The 19,090-nt window shown below is 41.1% G+C and overlaps 2 protein-coding genes across 3 annotated transcripts in view; one reads left to right on the top strand and one right to left on the bottom strand.

Moving 5' to 3' along the window:
* MYLK (myosin light chain kinase) overlaps positions 1-19,090 on the top strand; it is a 268,669-nt gene that overhangs the window by 26,359 nt on the left and 223,220 nt on the right. The window lies entirely within an intron of this gene.
* On the bottom strand, positions 14,512-16,381 carry LOC101282095 (40S ribosomal protein S27-like). The gene has a single exon (XM_049710453.1). The coding sequence runs from the start codon at positions 16,068-16,070 to the stop codon at positions 15,819-15,821; it is 252 nt and encodes an 83-aa protein (XP_049566410.1). The 5' UTR covers positions 16,071-16,381; the 3' UTR covers positions 14,512-15,818.

Here is a 19,090-nt window from a genome sequence, read left to right on the forward strand (position 1 = left end):
GATCCCTATATCTTGCTTTCTGAGTGTTGTTCAAATATTTTGCCCATTTAAAAATTGTGGTTTTTCTTATTGAATTTTAGGGATTCTTTATCTATTCTGAATACTCCTTATTTGTCAGATATGTGATTTGCAAATCTTTTTCCTAATTGTGGCTTGCCTATTCATTTTCTTAACAGTGTCTTCCGATGAATAGAAGTTTTAAATTTTGACAAGGTCTAATTTATCATTTTCTTTGTAAGGCTGTTCTTTTCTCCATATCCTAAGAAACTTTTGCTGACTTCCATATTACAAAGATCATCTCTTATATTTCCTTCTAGAAGCTTTATAGCTTTAATTTCTATGTTTAGATCTATCATCCATCTCAAATTAATTTTTGTGTAACATATGAAATGGGGGAGTCAAAATTCTTTTTTTCCCCTAATGGATATCCAGTTGTTCCTGCCGCATTTGTGGCAAAACACTTTCTTTTTTGGTAGGTGCTGTTTTTATCCTCATTTTGCAGATCAGGAAACTGAGACAGAGCTAGATCAAGTAACTTGTTCCTAGGTCCTGCAGCTGGTAGGGTCAGATCCAGAATTTGAACCCAGAGCCTGTATTTTTATTCAGTATGCTCTGTTTCCTTCTCATGCTGATGACTCTGAGGTTTCAACGTGAATACCAGGCAGCTAAGTGTAAAGCGTTGGCAGAGAAGTCAGGAAGCAGGGTGAGTTTCATTTGGGGTTGAGCTGGGGAGCCCGTGGGATACCTGAATGGGTGTATTGGGAAGCAGATAGAAAAAGGAGAGAAGGACAAATAGGGAAGGGGGAGGTGGACAAGGGAGGAGGGATGCAAGAGGTGCTGAAAGGTGATATTATTCGGCCCAACCTGAACTTCACCTTTTTTGTTTAGTGTCAGGGGTTTGATAACCTGTCACATCAAACCTGGTCCAGAAGAGCCAGTGAAATAGGCAAGATCCAATTTGTTTAGATCTTTTGAATATAGGTGATAAGGGTGACGTGAGCAAGAGTCATAAAGCTAGAGAAGAGAAATAGATTAAGTGAGGCAGGGAGAGTCAGCAAGCCTCGTGATCAGAGTGCTTACTCTCAGACCGACTTGGCTTCAGCCCTTAATCCAGCCCTGCAGCTCACTGACCATGGGAGTGCAAGCAAGTTACTTCATCTCTGTGTCTCATTTTCCTCATCTGTAAAATGAGAATAATACCAACCTCCCTGAATTAAATTAGACAATGGACTGAGGGCACTTAACACGGTATCTGACACATACTCAATATTCAGTAAATGGCATGTTAGTCATTTTTATTACGATTTGGTGTTTTAAGAACGTGGTTAGTACCTGGAATATAGAAGACCCTCTAGGAAGCTTGCTGAATGAACAAATGACCTCGAGAGACACAGGGTTCGCCAACTTAAATTGCACAACTTGGCAGTTTGAGAACACGTGGCCAGGAGGTCAGAGTACGAAGCTAGGATTGTGAACTGGAGCTGGTCTCTAAATATTCCAGGTGGCACAGGAGCCGGTCCAGATGGCCGGGGCTTAGCCAACAGGGCCTTAAAGACTTCCTGGGGAAAGATGCAGACTGCTGCCCGGATTCTGCACGGGGTCTCTGCAGGCCTGGAGCTCTGCTGCGGGCAGGGAGGATTCTCCTGCTGAGAGCGACAAGAGCTCTCAGACAGCGAGTAAGAGAGCACCCTGCCTGTGGCAGGGGTGGCACCTTCTAGGGCTCTTGTCCAGTGGATCACAGAGACCCATCTCTATCTCTGGTTTTGATGAATGTATCCTGCAAAGTTTAGCTGCACTTCTAGAAAAGCCCATTTAAATGGAGTTTGTGTGATTAATTTTGAGTCCAGTTCACTCTGCATATGAACAGCTAGCAGGGTCAATCAGATATTTGTTGAGTGCTTACTGGGGACCAGACTCTGTGCTAGGTGAAGACACCACTTCTGCCCTCCAGGAGCTCACCATCTAGTTAGGGAGATGACACACACCCAAAGGACTACGAGGTAAGCGTCAGAGGTAAATGGCTGAACACATGAAATGGCCAGAGGACAGCTTGGGCAGAGCACATGAATAAATGCCTTCTACAGGGGTTGTCAAACCGGTGATAGACATTCAAGTCCTTCAGCATTCTCTCCAGCCCACCACTTCTCCCTTCCAGGGGTGATAGCTAACATTTGAATGCTTCCTTGGAGAGCAGCGCTTTAAATGGATTAACTCTTTGCCCTTTCTGATGACCCTATGTGGTGAGCTCTTTTAGCATCCCCATATTTCAGACGAGGAAATGGGGGAACAGAGACGCCAGGAGACTTAGTCAGGGTCACCGAGCTGGAAGTGATGGTGCTGTGGAGGAAACCCAGCAGTCTCACCCCAGAGCCCACCTTATTAGGCCCACAGGACACAGCTGACTCTGTTTTATGGCTTTCTTCTTTCAGCTGTACAGCAGGAAGGAGGATTCTTGACATTTCTTTCATGATCTTAACATGTAATCATTGTGTCCAACCAGTTTTTAACTAAATACAGCCTCCTGTACATTTTGCCCTGGCACTAATTCAGCTAAAATATTCTTAATTTCAGAAGAGAAGGCAGCAAGACTGAACCACTGTGTTTATTGACCAATTTAGACTGTCTCAGGGCACAGCTTTGAGGATTGGAGCATGCCGTGAGTGAATATTTTAACAGCCTGTGGCAAGATGACAGCATCTTGGCCTCAGACACAAGAATTATTCTCAGACAGGGCTTTTTTCAGTGCCGTAACTTTAACCAGCTGGAATTCTTTTCCATCCTATTCAACCTCCCGAAGTCAAGAATTTTGCCTTTTATTGGGAAATCTGCATTTCATTGTATAGATAGAACACTATGTCCTTGGCTCAGTGGGTCTCCAAGAGAAGCTGAGTCTTTATTTTATTGCAGGCGCTGGGTGTCCTAAGGGCTCAAATACCAGCAAGTCTGTTTCAAGCATGAGAGGTTGGAGACCCAGCAATGTTCTGATCAAAGAATGTGAGAGGCAAACTGTCCACCCCAGTGCAACCCGAGCCTTGTACCTGAGAGAGTGGGGAAGAGAGAGAGGGGTGTTGCTGAACAGCATGGCGTCCTGTGCTGGGCCTGCTGGGGATGGGCGCTGCCACACCCGCCAAGATAGGCCAGCAGAGTTGGGAGATGGGCGTCTGAATCACCACACTAGGAAGTCCTCGTCTAAATCACAGTAGTCCTCTTAGGAGGGTGCGTATTATCACCTCTTCATTTGGTGATGCCACATTGCTGTAAATGTTTTTCGAATTTCAGTTTTAGAATAGTGTTTAAGGTTTAGAACAGTTCCTTCTTCCTTCTGAGGGTGAGTTTTGCTTTTTATTTAGCTGCATCCGAAAACACTGAAAATCCCCTTAAAAATGTATTTATGTATATGAATGTATTGTTTCTACTACCTACAAGAAATTACTGGTAACAGTTTGTTTGCCCATACCTTACCAAAACCAGATGACATCAGTCATTTAAATTTTTATTAGTCTAATGGATAGTAAATGCTATCTCACTGTTAATTTAATTGTTACTTACCTCTGGTAAGATTGGGCATGTTGCCATGTTTTCTTGCTATTTGTAAATCGTTCTTGTCCTTGGCTCATTTTTCTATTAAATGATTTGTCTTTTTCTTCTTGAGTTACAGAACCTCTTTATATGATAGTGATAGTTGGACAGTCTTTATATGATAGTGATAGTTGGACAGTCTTTATATGATAGTGATAGTTGGACAGTCTTTATATGATAGTGATAGTTGGACAGTCTTTCTTTATATGATAGTGATAGTTGGGCAGTCTTTATATGATAGTGATAGTTGGACAGTCTTTATATGATAGTGATAGTTGGACAGTCTTTCTTTATATGATAGTGATATTTGGACAGTCTTTATATGATAGTGATAGTTGGACAGTCTTTATATGATAGTGATAGTTGGACAGTCTTTATATGATAGTGATAGTTGGACAGTCTTTATATGATAGTGATAGTTGGACAGTCTTTCTAACATCTTGTGTTATTATGACACTTCATCTTTTGAACATGGGTTAGGTTTTTGGAAATGGCTGGCATTTGGTATGATTGAATCAGGCTGAATTATATGTGAATTCACTTATATAATCTAAGTAGTAAATACAATTGGAAAAAGTGGTTTTGGGGACAAGCCAGCTGACTCTTGCAAACAGCTTACCTGGAAGGAGCAGAAGGTTCAGGTATACTAGAGAATACCTAGTAGCCCTGAGCATTCAGCATGGTGGCATCAGGCAGTATCTGGTACAGAGGGAATGGAGAATGTTGCCTAAAAGGGTATTCTGGTAAGTGGAGGTTATTTAAAAGGGCTTCTACTCTAGCTAACATTTATTGAGTGAGTGCCGTGAGTCAAATGTGCTGTGGGCCAAGAACCCTTCTGTCCACTCCAATTGAACGGGCATCCTTTAGAAGACAGTGTGTGGGAAGGTCACAGAGCCTAGCCCTTCACCAGTCAAAATATGGTGTTGACCAAGCATTGCCCAATCCCCCCAAATCCCTGTAACTAATTATAGACACATATTTTACATCCATCTTTTCTGTTTTTTCTATGAGGCTATATCTGTAGTAGTTTAGCATACAGCCTCTGCATCAGACTGCTTGGTTTCAAATCCTAGCTCTGTCATTTACTAGCTGTGCGATTTTGTGTAAGTTATAAAACTTCTCTTTCCCTTGGTTTTCTCATCTATGATATGGAGATAATAACACCTATACCTCATAGGATGTCATAAGGATGAAATGAAGTAATGCCCACAAAGCACTTAGCACATTAGGTGTCAGGATGGAGTGGGGAGAAGCATTTTGGTGAGCTGAGGCCCATGACTCTCCCAGGCTGTCCAGGGAATTACTAAAGAGGCCAAAGGAGTGAGTGGAAGGTTAGAGCCCATCCACATTTCTGGGAAACCAGCTCCAGTTTTCCTTTCCTTCGTACTTCGAGGCCTCTCCCTTTCTGGAGACCTCTCAGTTCTTCCAAGTCCCACTGCATTTTTCTGCCTATTATATACCATCCTCAGGGCCAAGGCCAATACCACGGGATCTGGGCACCACTGCAAGTGATAAAAATAAGCTTGACAAGGAGACGAATCCCCAGAGCTTAGGCAGCAGGAAAACTACCAAACCTCGGGGCCCTGAATGAGAAGGGCCCAGAATCCAATACCAATAGCGACCCAAAAGTTCTTGTTGCCTCTGTCTGATTCTGCCTGTAGCTGAGAGTTGTTAGGTCATAGGCCCCAGAAGCACAAATGGCAGAATGGAGGTGGGAGGGGAAAATGAATATATAAAGGCCAGGGGACAGCTCCGGAGTAGGCTGTTTTAGGCTGGCCTTGCCTCAGTGTAGAAAACTTAGGGCCATAGCCTGGAACACACAGTTTCTCTATAGGAAAGAACGGGTGTCCTCAGATTGCAATAACAAAAACATTTTTGGTTTTGGAGTCATATCCAAATTCAAGCTCCAGCCTGTGTGACTTTGAGAAACTACTAAACTTCTCTAAGCCTGTTTTCTCTGTTGAAAAATGAAGGTAACAGTGCCTACTTTGAATGACTAGCGGCTGTGAAGAGTAAATGAGTATGTAAAGTTCACTGTCATGCGAACAGAGGTCCCCGTTACATAGGAGCTGTTCTTATCAGTAAATGCTCAATAAATATTGGAATGAGTCGTGTAGCTAAATGGAAAACTGGCCGTGTTACGGTAGACTTGGCAAAAAGCAACCCCCCAGATAAGCACACATACAAAAGTAAACCCCTGGAAGTTAGTGCTGAAATTGATGTGCCCCATCTCATCCCACCTGGTGCCCTGATGAGGCCAATCGGGGAAGTTCCCAGTGGATAAACAGATGAGAGTTGTGGTGGTATGTTATAGGGGAATGCCAAATTAAGTTGTTCCAACTGAAAGTGAAATTTTTCCCTATATGCTTATAGGCAAGGAAGACGTCTCTCTCCAGGTCAAGGGGAAGGAAAGCTACTTGTGTTGTGCATTCTCCACTTATTGATTCCAGACTAAGTTATATCCCTGTATTTGTCCAGTAACTGTAAGGACAACGTCACAGACACTGAAGACTCAGGTGCCCATGCCCCAGTGTAGCAAGTTCTGTTCCGAAAAGAATGGACTTGTAGTTTTGAATATGCCACATCACAATATTTCCTGTGTCCTCTTTCCATCCCATTCTTTCTAACTGAAGTTTTTGAATGAATGGGAAAGATTATATTAGTCTTTCAAGTTCTTGCCAAAGTCTTCTGTTCTGGTTCGTTTGATCAATAAATAGCTTAGATCTAAAAGGAGAAGTTCCCAGATCTCCAGGGTATATGGTAGCCAAGAGCAGTGGTTCTCTTTGCCGTCCTCACCATGCTTGCCTTTTGGACAGAGAGGCTTTAGTGAGGTGGAGATGCTTCTCTGGCTCAAGAGAGAAATGATTGGCGTTCACATATGATCCCCTTGTCCTTTGTTAAAGTTTCATTTTGGGGGCACGTGCAACTTTGGGAAGGAGGACCAGATTCCTAATGTAGATTTTGTTTACATTTTGAAAACTGATTCCCCAAACTCATATCTCTGAGGGACAAAAGGAAAGAGAAACAAAAAATGCACATCACCAGTCTCAGATGTGAAGTAACCATCTCTGTGGATCATAGAAGAAGAGAATTGCAAAAAGGTGATCAGAGACTGAAGTTTCTTGTGCTGTAGGTTGGTTGGAGGCAGTGGCTATGAAGAATTTGGCTCCTATGAAATAAAGGGACCAAAAAAATAACAGTGCTCTGCAGGCATTGAGAAACCAGAGTAAGGCTTGAAGCCAGGGCTGAAGAAGAGCTCACCAAGTTAGGAAGGAAGGCTGGGTGTGTGAGAGGGAAGGAGGAGACTGGGACAGGAGTTGTGGGCTAAGGAAGGCAAGAACAAGCACATAGCCTTGCTACCAGGAACTGAGCCCAGCTGCCTGCTGGTTCTGTGACTGCAGCTGCCATGTTCTTGTGGGACTGTAACACCCAACCTGCTTCTGCACTGGGGGCTCGGAGGGTCAAGGAGAAATGGGGTCAGAGAGAGAGGAACAAAGTAACAAAAGTGAGAAGAACAGACTCAAAAGGAACTTGCAACTCCAAAATTGCAAATAAATGAGGTAACAGAATCAACTGTAAGAATAAGAAATTATCCCAAATGAAATTAATTTTATAGACTAGTCTGAAAATAACTTTATAATAAGTAGGTAGAGGATGTGCCCTGCCCTAAAAAAAGGCATAACTTTCATTAAAAAATAAGGAATTATGAAAAAAAAGCATAAATAAGATCAGATATATATAAAAAATTAAAATGTGAAATGAAAACTGTAGTTATTGAAATAAAGATACAATAGATAGGGTACACTGATTCCTAGATACCACTGAAGTAAGTTAACAGATTGGAAAGCAGTACAGAGAAACTTACCCTGTAAGTTTAGAGATATGAAAGATAAATTGACTGGCTTCAACATTCTATAATAAAAGTTAAAGAGAGAACAGAGGGAATGAAAGAGAAGCAATATTTAAATACATGGCTAATAATTTTCGAGAGTTGACTAACTATGAGTTCTTGGATCAAAAGTATCTCCGAATACTACGGAGGTTAAATAAAAGTTAACCCACCATTACACATATTGCAGTGAAACTGCATACTATCAAGGGCGGGGGGAGACCAGTATATGAAGCTGCTTGGGCTGCCATAACAACATGCCATAGACTGGGTGGTTTAAACAACAGACATTTATTTCTCACAGTTTTGGAGGCTGGGAAGTCCAAGATCAAAACTGATTTAGTCTCTGGTGAGAACTGTCTTCCTGGCTTGTAGATGGCCGCCTTCTCACGGTGTCCTGACGTAGCAGGGAGAGAGAGAATGCGAGCTCTCTCCTGTCTATTCTTCTAAGGACACTGATCCTATCTGATCAGGGCCCCACTGTTATGACTTCATTTAACCCTAATTACCTCCATAAAGGTCCGGTCTCCAAATACAGTCACATTGGGAGTTGAGGCTTCATCATATGAATTTAGGGGGGACACAAACATTCAGTCCATAGCAACCAATTAAAAATCAGAGTTAAAAATATGTCATGGGGCTTCCCTGGTGGCGCAGTGGTTGAGAGTCTGCCTGCCGATGCAGGGTACACAAGTTCGTGCCCCGATCCAGGAAGATCCCACATGCCGCGGAGCGGCTGGGCCCGTGAGCCATGGCCGCTGAGCCTGCACGTCCGGAGCCTGTGCTCCGCAACAGGAGAGACCACAACAGTGAGAGACCCATGTACCGAAAAAAAAAAAAATCATGTATAAATAAATGACTAATAGATGTTTCAGCAGCAGGAGAAGTAAGAAAACAGACTTACAACTTCTAAGTGTTGGACCTAGAATACTATGCCTAGACAAACTATCCTACAGCAGTGAGAGAAAAATAAAGACCAAAGGTATAAACTCAAGACTCTCATTAAAAGAACTATTAAAAGATATACTTTAGAAGGAAAAAAATCAAACAATGAGAAAGGATGCACAATATAAGAAACAACAGTGAACACAGAAATTGATTAAATATATTTATATTCATTTAACTGTTAACCTATAAAAAATTCCTGAGTGTGTGTGAGTGTGTGTGTGTGTGTGTGTGTGTGTGTGATTTAAAAATATGATTAAAATGAAAATTAGGCGACAATAGCAATATGGGGCAGGCTGTTCTGGGGGGGAGGGATGTTAAAGCCATATTCAGAGTCAGGAAGATGATAATTATGGACTATGTAAAAAAAAATTATAATTATAACAGTTGAGGTTTGCTGCATAACAAACCACTACAAAACTTAATGGCTTAAAAGAAACACTATCTTATTCAGCTCTAGAATCTTTGGGGTAGCTGTGTAGTTTTAAAAATCTGGGCCAGCTCAGCTGATCTTGACCATCACACACGTCTGTGATGGGCTGGTGGCTGGCTAGATGATCTAGGATAGCTTCAATGTCTGGAAGTTGACAGCCTGCATGCTGGGATGCCTTAGTTCTCTTCCAAATTGCCTCTCATCTTCCAAATTGTCTGCTGAGGCTGTTCACATGATAGTCCAGGCTTCCAAATGCAGCCGGAGAGCAAGCCTCCTTTTGCAAGCACTTTTTAATCTTCTGTTTGTATTACATTTACTAATGTCCTGTTAGCAAAAACAAGTCACGAGGCCAAGCCCAGATTCAAGCGGTGGAGAAACAGACTCCACCCCTTGGTAGGAGGAAAAGAATTTGTGGCTGCTTTTATTTTTTTTAATTAAAAAAAATTTTTTAACATCTTTATTGGAATATAATTGCTGTACAATGATGTGTTAGTTTCTGCTTTATAACAAAGTGAATCAGCTACACGTATACATATATCCCCATGTCTCCTCCCTCTTGCATCTCCCTCCCTCCCACCCTCCCTATCCCACCCCTCTAGGTGGTCACAAAGCACTGAGCTGATCCCCCTGTGCTATGTGGCTGCTTCCCACTAGCTATCTGTTTTACATTTGGTAGTATATATATGTCCATGCCACTCTCTTACTTCGTCCCAGCTTACCCTTCCTAGTCCCCGTGTCCTCATGTCCATTCTCTGCGTCTGCTGCTTTATTCCTGTCCTGCCCCTAGGTTCTTCAGAACCATTTTTTTTTTTTTTAGATTCCATATATATGTGTTAGCATACGGTATTTGTTTTTCTCTTTCTGACTTACTTCACTCTGTATGACAGACTCTAGATCCATCCACCTCCCTACAAATAACTCAATTTTGTTTCTTTTTATGGCTGAGTAATATTCCATTGTATAGACATGTGTGGCTGCTTTTAGAATCTACCACAGTTTGCTCCTTTGCCACAAATTATTCACATTTCTCCCACTTTACATGTCTCATCCTACATATAGCATCAGGCTGGAAGGATGCGATCTTATGATCTTACCACATCAGGATGAATGAGGATCCTTAGATGTGGCTCCTTGGGTAAGGCACCTCTTGATTCAGAGATCTGTGAATTAAAATGACAAGTCACCTTCTCCCTGCACACCTGACGTACAGTGGTGAGACAGAGACAGGTTAACTGAATAGACGCATCCCTTCAAAAGGGGGAAGATCAGAGGATACATAAAATCACTGGTCTAAAATTCCCCCTAGGCCTTTGATCAGGGCTTAGTTCTGCTTCCTGGGAGTGCCTTCCCATTCCATTGTTCTCCAAGGCCCTAGACTCCATTCTCTAGTCCCTTGGTTCCTCATCTTGAGAAATCTTTCCTTTCCATAAGAAATGGCCATGTTAACAGTTCAGCAGCTTTCTCATCTGGCTTCCTGCCCATAAGTAGTTGAGAGCCTAGAGACTTCTTTGCAGTTTAATCAATCTTAGTTCCCTCTAGTCCAAGCTGATGGTGCTTTTGCTGGTATAGTTTTGTTTTGTTTTTGTTTTTTTAAACATTTTGGGCTTTCGGTGTAACAGATTATAGTCTACTTTATTCAACAAAAGCTATACCCACAATTATTTTTTTTCTAGATTTATTCGCTGTGATTTGGGATTAGGCGTCTGTCATGCCTTTTTGTCTAGTTGAGAAAGTATACTAGGCACTATCTTAAATCTTTCAGAGATCTTAACAAGTGGCCATACCCTTGCTTTTCTCTTTGTCCTAAGGTCTCCTTTTACTTTAAGAATCTTGTACTTGAAGACTATTCAGATATGGGGAGACTGGAGATGAGAGTTTTATTTTGCAACACAGCAGGCCCTGGGCCCACTGTATTCCATCTAAATTCTGGTTGCAAACTGAACATTTCCTTCTTTTGCCCATTCTTCTGTCTTGCCATATTTTATCACATGCAGTGAAGAGTACCCAAGTGGCACTTTCCAAATTCTCTCTGGAGATCTACTTAGCTGTAACCAAAAGTTCATTAGGTTCATTTTTTTTCCTCTCAAGGTAGTGTCAACTTCACTTTTACCAACTGTTCTGTCTCTACATAGTATGAGTCGTCATTTTCCAGACCTGCTACAGCAGGTGGTTTTTGGGTTTGTTTGTTTTTTCATTTTTGCCACCTTTGCAGTCTGTTTCCTTACTGATTTTCTGGTCACTGCCCTATTCCAAAGCCAGCACCACATGTTTTAGGATTTTGTTATGGCAGCACCCGACTCTTGAAACCAATTTCTGTATTGGTTAGCTTTTACTGTATAACAGACCACCCCCAAATTTAGGGACTTAAACCATAGCCATTTTCATTTATATCACTACTTTTTGGGTTGGCTAGGTGGTCTTTCTGGTCTGGACCAACACAGTTGATCTCTCAGTTTAGTCAAGAAAGCTTTTCTTTCAGGAAAATTTATGACCTTAAATACATTTATTAAAAATCAAAAAAATGGGCTTCCCTGGTGACACAGTGGTTGAGAGTCCGCCTGCCGATGCAGGGGACACGGGTTCATGCCCTGGTCCGGGAAGTTCCCATATGCCGCGGAGCGGCTAGGCCTGTGAGCCATGGCCGCTGAGCCTGCGTGTCCGCAACGGGAGAGGCCACAACAGTGAGAGGCCCGCGTACCGCAAAAAAAATAAAAATAAATAAAATAAATAAAATGAAAGATAGTTGAATGTTGTATTATTTAAAATGGCATTTGGCTGTATGTAAATGATCATGGGTTAAATGACCTAGAGGTTTAATCTTGTCATGTAACAAGAAGTTTGTTTTGTCAAACTCAAGTTCCTGTACTGATGCACAGTAAGACCAAACAAACTGAAACATCAGAGTTTGGAGCAGTTTATTGATAAGAGGGTGCCAACCAAGAAGATATGAGACATAGGTTTTTCTCAGATCCATCTTCCTGGCTGGCTGGACTATAAGGTTTTTAAAGGCAACATTTGGGCTGAAGGTTGTGGAGGGCATGATTTTCTTCTGATTGGTTGGTGGTGAGGAAACAGTGTTGTGTTTCAGGAATCTTAATCACCAACCTTCTGGTTCCAGCCAGTCTGGGGTCTCTGTGCTTGTGGTCAGCATGTAGTCACCATCCTCCACCTGGGTGGGAGTCTTAGTTCCTGCAGAAGAACTCAAAGATATGCATCAGATGGTTACTTATATCCCTTGAAGAGGAACTAGGACTCTGATTGCTGAACTATTGTTTCTTGACTGCCTTTCCTTTGTTTCTGCATTCCCTCACTTCCCTAAATCATAACTGGCTCTGCTCTTTGGAAATCAGGGAAGGCCTAGGACACTAAAGCCTTTTTCTACAAACGGGAAACAGGGGACACAGAAAGGCTTTTGTACCTGGGAGGGCGCTGCAGGGTCCTGCTCAGTTTCAGTCCCCTCTTTTCTTTGATACTCCTCAATCCTGAGGGAAACTGGTGCAGGATAAAAAAGGAAATAAAGTTTTGGTTGGAGAGGTTAATCATAAACTTTGCAGAGGTGAAACCGCACACCTCAGATTGGGACTTGAACCCAATCACACCTCAGATGGGACTCAAACCCAGCCAAAATTCAGACTTGGACTTGAACCCACTGTCTTTTCATTGAAATCGCACACCTGGTCTCAGGATTTAATGAAGCTTAGGTTCTTTATGTCTCATAGCAGGAAGAATTCAGTGAGAGACAAAGTGATAGGTAAGAAATGGATTTATTTAGAGAGATACACATACCATAGACAGAATATAGTCTTATCTCAAAAGGCAAGAGCAGCCCCAAAATATGGGATGGTTAGTTTTTGTGGGCTGGGTAATTTCATAGGCTAATAAATTGGAAGTATTCCAACTATGTTGGGGAAGGGGCGGGGATTTCCAGGAATTGGGCCACTGCCCACTTTTTGGCCTTTTATGGTCGGCCTTGGAACTGTCATGGTGCCTGTGGGTATGTCATTTAGCATGCTAATTATTACAGTGAGTGTGTAATGAGGATCAAGGTCTACTGGAAGTCAAATCTTCCACCATCCAGGGCCTAATAGGTTCTAACCAGTTTATGTCGTATTCTGTTCTTAATGGTTGTATCATTCTTTTAATGGTTGTGCCCTGCCCTCTTCCCTCCTGTCTCAGAGGAACACAGTTTTATGGGGGACTTGATTTCATTTGGAGGTAGACAGTTCAAATCAGATGTGGAGGTTCCATGATGCCATGATAGCCCAGGCTCTTCTAACTTTTGACTCATCTAAACTTAGTTTCCAGACTCATGCTAGCTGCCTCATGGTTGTAAGATGGCTGCTCTACTTCCAGTTTTGTATGCACATTCCAAACATGATGAGGAAGAAAAGGACAGGTTATGAAAGAGGCATGTACCAGCTGAGTCTGCTACCTGTAATTAAAGAGTTTTCCTGGAAGCCGTACCCAATAAGTTCCACTTATGTGTCGTTGGTAACAAGTGTGTCATATGGCATTTCCTAGCTGCAGGGGAGTCTGAAAAACATAATTTGTCTTTTAGCTTGGCATATTGATTTCCGAAACTAAATAGGGGTTATGCTAATAAAGAACAAAGGGAGAATACATATTGTGTGGATGACTATTACTGTCGATGCATGTCCATCTCAAGAAGATAGACAAGGAAGAAAATAAGCCTTTAGAAAAGTAAAAGTAAGGAAACTAAGAGGACAAACAAAATGAAATAGAAAGCAATTTAGAGGATCAAAAAGAGTTATAAAATAGATAAATCCCTAGTTAAGTTTCTTTTTTTTCAAAAAAGAGCTACAAATAATATTTTGAAAGAAAGGGAACTATAACTACAGATGCGTAATAGATAATAAAAATCATAAGATTATACTCTGAAGAATTTTATGACAAAATTTGGATTGGGAAAAGACATAGTTTTCTAGGTAAATATAATTTGCCAAAACTACTTTAAAAAATATAGAAAATACCAAAAAGCAAAAATCATTAAAGAACTTAAGCTGATAACCAAGACCTCATCTCTCCAAAATATCAGGCTTAGGTGGTTTACATCTGTACTTTATTCAACTTCTAAGAAGTAGATAATCCTAATATTAACAAACTGTTTAAGAGAATAGAAAATTAGGAAAAGCTATCTACTTTTACAATGATAATATAACCTAAATACCCAAACCAGACAAGAAGAATACAAGAAAGGAAAATTATAAAACAGTCCAATTTATAAACATAGATGCTTATGGAATAGTTGCAAATCTATTTCAAATATTTACATTCTAAGTAGAGTTTATGTATGAAATTAAGAATGATCCAACATCAGAAAATATGTTAATGTAATAAATCATGTTAACAGATCAATAATACCTACAATCTGTAAGAAATAGAAAAGTTAGTTGTCAGAATTTAGTGCTTGTTCATGATTGAATAGACCTCTCAGGAAACTTAGAAGGGAATTTCCTTAACTTGATAAAGAGCATCTATCAAAATATTCCAGCAAAAACTATCCTTAACAATAAGACTCTAGGCTTCTTTTCAGTAAAGACATGAAAAAGATAAAGATGCCCTTTCTCACCATTCATATTCAGCATTGTACAGGAGATTCTAGCCAATGCAACAAGATAAGAAAAATGTTGTGACTGTTGGAAAGATATGTCCTTATTTGCATACAATATGATTTTCTTGAGTTTTTTTAAGTAGAAAATATATAGGAAGAGCTTGCCAGTTTCCCTAGACACAAAATCAACATATAGAAATCTTATTCACCAGTAATAACCAATTAGAAAAATTAATAAATAAAGGATCCCATTTTCAATAGTAATAAAAGCTTCAAGATACCTAGTGGTATGCCTAACCAAAATATGTACAAGAAATTTTTGGAGGAATTACAATTACTGAAAAGAAAAAAGTCTTAATAAATGGGAAAAAAGGCAGTGTTCATGAACTGGAAGACTCATTATAAAGATGCCAGTTGTCACCAAATTAATTTATAAAATGAATGCCCTTCCAAGTATGGATGAGGACGTGGAACAACAGACTCATTCATTTCTGAAAGGAGTGTAGATCAGTACAACAGCTTTAAGGAACAATTTAGTTACACCTTTTTTTTTTAATGCTTCAAAGACACAAGTCTGAAGATTTATTAAGGACAAGGTTATACACAAATCAGAATGTTCCCTAGAAATGACACCTGAATAAAAAAGGACAAGTGGCCCCTGGATATAAGAGATCATTGGTGATCCAAGGAAATGTTTTAGGTTAGAGGGATTAAAAGTAGAAGTTGAATCACTGTACATTGTCACAAACTTGGTGAAGGGAAGCATGTTACCTGGAGTTCAAGTGCACAGGAAAGGTAACAGGCACTTTAAAGTGGCAGAGGATTGAAATATTCTTTTGTAAGCTGAAAAGAAATGAGAGACTCAATAATTGTAGTTTATTACGTTAGAGAGGTAAAAAGCCAAAAAGAGGTAGAGGAGCCAAGTACAGTTCACCCCTTTTTCTCTGGTAAGAAGCAAAAGAATTTCTTAGAGGGCTAGGTTTTGAGTGCTTCAGCTAGATACTCTTAGGACCACACAAGATTTTAAATGCAGCGTCTGTCCTGGATGTATTAAATAACTATTATCTTCTTTTATTCTGCCAATGCGTAGATCAGTGTGAAGATTAAGGTGTCCTCCAGAAGTTCATGGGTTCTTACCAGATTTTCCTCTTTACCCTCTTTGCGGTGTTGGCATCAACAGCTTTCCTCTTTCTTGGTAAGGAGTCCTTATATTCAGCCCTGTGGACTTTTGACTTGGAAACTGCCTTCATTTGATTTCACAGATTGCCCCAACTGACTCTAGAGTTGCCCCTGAATACGTGAGGTAGGAGCTTCCTAGCAGTAAAACAAGACAATAAACAGGATGTATCCAAAATGCGTTTATTGGGATGGTTTCCCATTCATCTTGATTCTGGGTGCTTTTAGTGCTGCTTCCATCTGAAGGAGCATCCTTCTGTAAGCCTTGCTTTTCCTCCTGTAGGCTGGCAGAGGACAATAGAGCAGCCAAGACACAAAACTACTGTTTGTGCATGGCTAAAGACGGTGGTGATTTTATAGCAACCTGGGCATTTCACATCCATGAAATAGGAATTGGGGCTCTGTACCAGGCACTTCTTGTGTTTCTTCTTCTCCTCTTCTGGAGAGGGATGAATGAGATCCTTTGCGAGAGTCATGTTATCATGGGAAGGTCATCTCCACCAGAAAGCTGGTTACAGAAATGCAGAAATTCTAGTCCTAGATGGAGAATCTTTCTTATGTTTCAGCAAATGCATTAAAATGTCTATTGCAGCAAAAAAAAGAAAAGAAAAGAAAGAAACGGTTTAAATGTCTATCAGTAGGAGAATGATAATAGTGGTGTACTCATAGAATGAAATGCTGTACATCTTATGCACAGGAGCAAAAAGAACTATCGCTATATTTCTTAACAGATGGATCTCAAAAACATAGTTGAATGAAAGAAGCAGGGTATGGAAGGATATGAAAAGAATAATATTTATATAAGTTTTAAAGTCTGAAAAGCAATAATAAATAGTGTTTATGCTTATATTTTCTTTTTAGGAATCCATGCAAACATGCCAGGGAATGATAAACAGTGAGTTTGTGATGATGCTTCTCTAGGGAGAAAGGAAAGGGCTTGAAAATGGGAAGAGAGGGCTCAAAAATAGCCTCAAGTGTATCTGATGTTCTTTTTATTGAAGATCTGTTTGTCGCTATGTTGGAAATCTTTCACCATTTAAAAGTTGTTTTATCCTAAATGCAATGAGGTATCCTGGATTGGATCCAGGAGCAGAAAAAAAGACATTAGTAGAAAAATTGGTGAAATCCAAATAAAATCTGGAATTTAGTAAATAATGTACCAATGTTGGTTTTGTAGTTCTGACAAATGTACCATGGTAATGTAAGATGTCAAAATTAGGGGAAATTGGTTAAAGGAACTCTCTGCATCATCTTAGCAACTTTTCTAAAAATCTAAAATTATTCCGAAATGAAATGTTTATTTTAAGAAGTGAGGGCAGAGTTTAGAACACTTTAGAACGCTCCTAGAGGGCAAGACCAGTCTCTCTGGTAAGTCTGATTTATTCCCGTTTCATGTTTGGTACTCCCTTAAAGTTCAGAGATCTTAGAGCAGGAAGGGGCTCTAACAGAGCACCCTATCCAGCCCCTTTCCTCTGGGAGGTAAGACAGGTAAGGTATTTAAAAAGAAACTCCTGGAGACCAGAGAGGCTGAGGAACTCAGTGAGCAGGGAGGACTGGAACCAAGTTTTATCTCCTAGGATGATCTTTGTTCCTACTTCATTGCCTCTCATAATAAAGACAAATAGGTTGAACAGCCTCCCTTATTTGTTTGTTTTGAAAACCCGAGGAAAAGAATTACATATCACCCAGAAATGACCAAAGTCACAAGGTAGAGAGGTCAATGCGAGGTTGGTACATCATTTTGTCTCTTTGTTATGAACCTCCTTAGGATTTGAGACTGCCTACCCCCTGAGGGCAGAGTGGGCTGGGATGGGAGGGAACTAAGAATTGTAGAATGTATCTGTGTCCTCAGTCCTTATCAGAACCATCTGGATAGATGTAATTGCCCCCATCTTACAGAAGAGGTAACAGGCTTAGAAAGGTTAACACTTCCTCAAGGTTATAAAACTAATAAGAGGTAGGCCTATTGTGATACGCTGATGTAATAAATTTGTCATGTTTCCTGGAAATCGCTCTTAAAACCTTTGTGATTTCTTAAGTGATAAGAACTATATGGACATCTTTTGTTCCTAACTCCTTAAGTAGCACTAGAGCATAAAGATGAAATGGGTGTTTTTTGTTATTCATAAGAAACCTGTTTCAACCACTGAGTTTATATTAATGAGGTCATTTTTGGAAAGCCCCTAGAAAACCATAGGAAGGGGGATAGTTGCCAGCAGAGCCAGCCAGGTGATTAGAGAGTTGGAACTTTCAGTTCCACTTCCTGACCTCTGGGGAGGGGAGAAGGGCTAGAGATTGACTTGATCACCAGTGGCCAATGATGTATTCATTCGTACCTATGACAGGAAGCCGCCATAAAAACCCAAAAAGATGGTGTTTGGAGAGCTTTTGGCTTGTTTCATCTATGTGCCAGGAGGGTGGTATACCCCAGACTCCACGAGACAGAAGCCCCTGTGCTTGGGACTTTTCCGGACCTCACCCTATGTATCTCTTCATCTGACTGTTCATTCATGTTCTTTACTCTCCATTGTAATAAACCATTAATCTAATAAGTAAACTGTTTTCTTGAATTCTGTGAGCTGTCCTAGCAAGTGATCAAACTCGAGGAGGGGAGTCGTGGGAGCCTCTGATTTATAGCCAGTCAGTCAGAAGTCCAGGTAACAACCTGGACTTGCAGTTGGTATCTGAAGTGGGGGCAGTCTGTGGGATCTGATGCGCTCTCCAGGTAGATAGTGTCAGAATTGAATTCAATTGTAGGACACTCAGCTGGTGTTGCAGAGAATTGCTTGTTGAGGGGCAAACCTCTACACATTTGGTGACCAGAAGTGAAGCAGAATGTCATCACAGAGTAGAGAAAAGTAAAGGAGAGTTTTCCTTTTACACCTATGTTATAGGAAGCCAGGGCAGACTCTAAGAACTCATATTTAAGGAAGACCCCTCTGAAGTCAGGGAGGATAAATTCCCCAGAGCCGACAGCCACTCTTGGAACAGCTGGGGCTGGGAATGATGTAGAACATGAGCCAAGGCAGAACAACAGCCCGGAACAGACTGAGAAGAGCTTCAGGGGAGTGGGCATCAGGCCTGCCAGGGTTAGAAGCCACTGCAGATTCTTCCCTCTGGAAAAGAAAAAGTCATGTGGGTAAGTTCCCTACGCTCCCGCTCCTCCTTCCTCTGTCCCATCTCAGCTGCAGGGCCTGTGTCTGCTAGCCTTCCGGGGAAGGGCTGCCTAAAACCAAGGGCCTCGTTTTGTTTAGTTGTTGTAGAAGAGGCTCATGTGACTGAAGAGGACTCCTCAGGGCTTGATTGAGGTGATGTGGTTGACAGTAAACTGTAAATCTCTATGTAAATGTGGTTGTTGGCCGAACAGTGTAAACCTGGGAGGTTTGTGAGGGCAAGGGGAGGAAAGTGCCTCTTGAGAGAGGTCTCCCAGGAGAATATGAGATTAGTTGAGGTTCAGTGAATTCCTTTGTTGCTAACTCAAGAAGCATGTTTGAAG

The sequence above is a fragment of the Orcinus orca genome, chromosome 5, assembly GCF_937001465.1.
Source record: "Orcinus orca chromosome 5, mOrcOrc1.1, whole genome shotgun sequence".
Classification (NCBI taxonomy): domain Eukaryota; kingdom Metazoa; phylum Chordata; class Mammalia; order Artiodactyla; family Delphinidae; genus Orcinus; species Orcinus orca.

Bases quoted from the DNA above. Each gene is read 5' to 3' on its own strand.
- LOC101282095 (XM_049710453.1), bottom strand. From the start codon at position 16,070: ATGACTCTCGCAAAGGATCTCATTCATCCCTCTCCAGAAGAGGAGAAG.